The sequence below is a fragment of the Nanorana parkeri genome, unplaced genomic scaffold, assembly GCF_000935625.1.
Source record: "Nanorana parkeri isolate BGI_ZX_2015 unplaced genomic scaffold, ASM93562v1 scaffold4887, whole genome shotgun sequence".
Lineage (NCBI taxonomy): Eukaryota > Metazoa > Chordata > Amphibia > Anura > Dicroglossidae > Nanorana > Nanorana parkeri.
In genome coordinates this window covers 1-2129 of record NW_017311147.1, presented here as the reverse complement: position 1 = coordinate 2129, position 2129 = coordinate 1, and the positions used below count along the sequence as shown (strand labels likewise).

Here is a 2129-nt window from a genome sequence, read left to right as displayed (position 1 = left end):
GAGTTGAGGATGGGGAGTTGAGGATGGGGAGTTGAGGATGGAGAGTTGAGGATGGAGAGTTGAGGATGGAGAGTTGAGGATGGAGAGTTCAGGTGGAGAGTTGAGGATGGGGAGATGAGGATGGAGAGTTGAGGATGGAGAGTTGAGGATGGAGAGTTGAGGATGGAGAGTTAAAGATGGAGAGTTCAGGATGGGGAGATGAGGATGGAGAGTTGAGGATGGAGAGTTGAGGATGGAGAGTTCAGGTGGAGAGTTGAGGATGGAAAGTTGAGGATGGGGAGTTAAGGATGGAGAGTTGAGGATGGAGAGTTCAGGTGGAGAGTTGAGGATGGAAAGTTGAGGATGGGGAGATGAGGATGGAGAGTTTTCGGATGGAGAGTTGAAGATGGAGAGTTGAGGATGGGGAGTTTTCGGATGGAGAGTTTTCGGATGGGGAGTTGAGGATGGGGAGTTGAGGATGGAGAGTTGTGGGGGCAGGTGTGGAGTGTCAGTGCAGGCCTGTCAGATGGATCAGGGACTGGCTTTGTATTTGGTCCCAGGATGGCTTCTGTGTTGATGGGCTGGAAATCCCCCCCCGTGGGAGAGGAGCAGGTCCAGGCCCAGCAGATTACGGCCTATCTGAAGAATGGAGTCACATGGTCTGGAGGAGGGGGGGGAGACAGAAACTTTCCACAGCTGCCCGAGAGATGCTGCAGCCTCCTAAATATAGCCGGTGGCGGCGAGAGGCTGAGATACGCCGGGACGTCACTATATAAGCTGCGAATGTGCGAGATGTTCTCTCCATAGCCGCACCTGCCTCCCCGCCAGTGTCACGTTTCCAGCTCTTTGTGTCGCCCGGTCCCTCGTCTCCATCCGGCTCAGTTCAATGAACCTGCAATCCTCCACTGCATTTCGATCGGAGCACAGCTTCAAGAAGAGCTCCTCTTCCTCCTCCGTCGGTGGCGTCCAGAACCGCGAGCCATTCATGGACAAGACGCCGGGCATCTTCAGCGAGGACTTCGGCAAGTTCCGCAGACCCCTGGGGGAACCGCTGGGCTTCTCAGGCAAGTTGGGGCCCCCCGCGGGACGATTGTCTCTCTTCACACCAATATCTCTGCAGTTCCCACATTTTTGGATCCCCCCCGCCCCCCCACACAAAAAACCCGGCATACCAACCTTTCCTGTATGGCAGAGGTCTATGACATGAGTCCAGCGTCCGTTCTCCTTACCAGAGATGAGCAGCAAAATGTCACAAAATTGACTTCGACTTCCAGTGACGACGACGCGTTTCGCAAACGGGAAGAGCTTTTACTTTCCGCTGAGCCCTCTAGTGAAAAGCTTTTTCGGCATTTTTGGCGCGTCAGCAGGAGGCGAAATCAGTTTTGGGAAATTCTGCAGCTCATCCTTCATCCCATCACCTCCTTTTTATATGGGATCTGCACAGAGCAACCCATGTGTGAGAAGCCTCCCATGGAAGCGGCACTTCTCTCCGAAATACCTCTGTAAGTGACAGATCGGAAAAAGCTTCCATCTGGGCCTACTCACACTGGTGTAGTGCTTGGTGACAGGTTTCAGCAACTAGGGGAGCAGGTGTATAGGAATGGGCGTGGTTAGGAGAGCTGGGAGGGTGTTTTTTTAATCAGGGAGGGGCTTAAAGTTTAATTGATTGATTTCAGCTCCTTTAAAGGAGATCTGCCACCATTAACCCTCCGTTGGTCTAAGTGCCAGGCCCTCCTACTGGTCAGTTGGTTTCAATGCTTCCAAGCCATTGACTTGGAACACCTGGAGACCCTGAGAGAGGCAGGGAAGTACAATCATTGTGCAGCACTACTGAGGAGGAATATTTTAGTTACAGGTGGAGTCTAGGGTGCTGAGTCAGCTCCTGACTACGTGTTGGATGCTCCAGCAGTGAGATCTTCCTGCCATATCTCCGGGCTCTGTTCCTGTTCACCTGAGATTTTGGCTTATGTGTGCCTGCCCACCATGGATTGTTCCCTTTTGGTGGTTCCAGCTCCTTCTGTTACATGGCGGAAACCCCTCATAATGGGCACAGCGGGTGTACAGACCCGGGAACAAAGATGATATAACTAGATCTTTGTAGGTTGGTGTGGTGTAGATGATATGGCTGGGTCTGTGTAGGTGGGTGAGGT

General features: G+C 52.7%; 1 protein-coding gene across 1 annotated transcript; it reads left to right on the top strand.

Annotated features, from left to right (window-relative positions):
* Nucleotides 1-654: 654 nt before the first annotated feature.
* LOC108804045 (heat shock protein beta-7-like) lies at nt 655-1186 on the top strand. Its single transcript, XM_018575812.1, has 2 exons — nt 655-817; nt 852-1186. Exon 2 carries the CDS (start codon nt 866-868, stop codon nt 1184-1186), a length of 321 nt encoding a protein of 106 aa, XP_018431314.1. The 5' UTR covers nt 655-817; nt 852-865.
* The last annotated feature ends 943 nt before the right edge of the window (nt 1187-2129 follow it).

Excerpts from the sequence above, each read along its gene's own strand:
- LOC108804045 (XM_018575812.1), top strand. The coding sequence starts at position 866 with ATGAACCTGCAATCCTCCACTGCATTTCGATCGGAGCACAGCTTCAAG.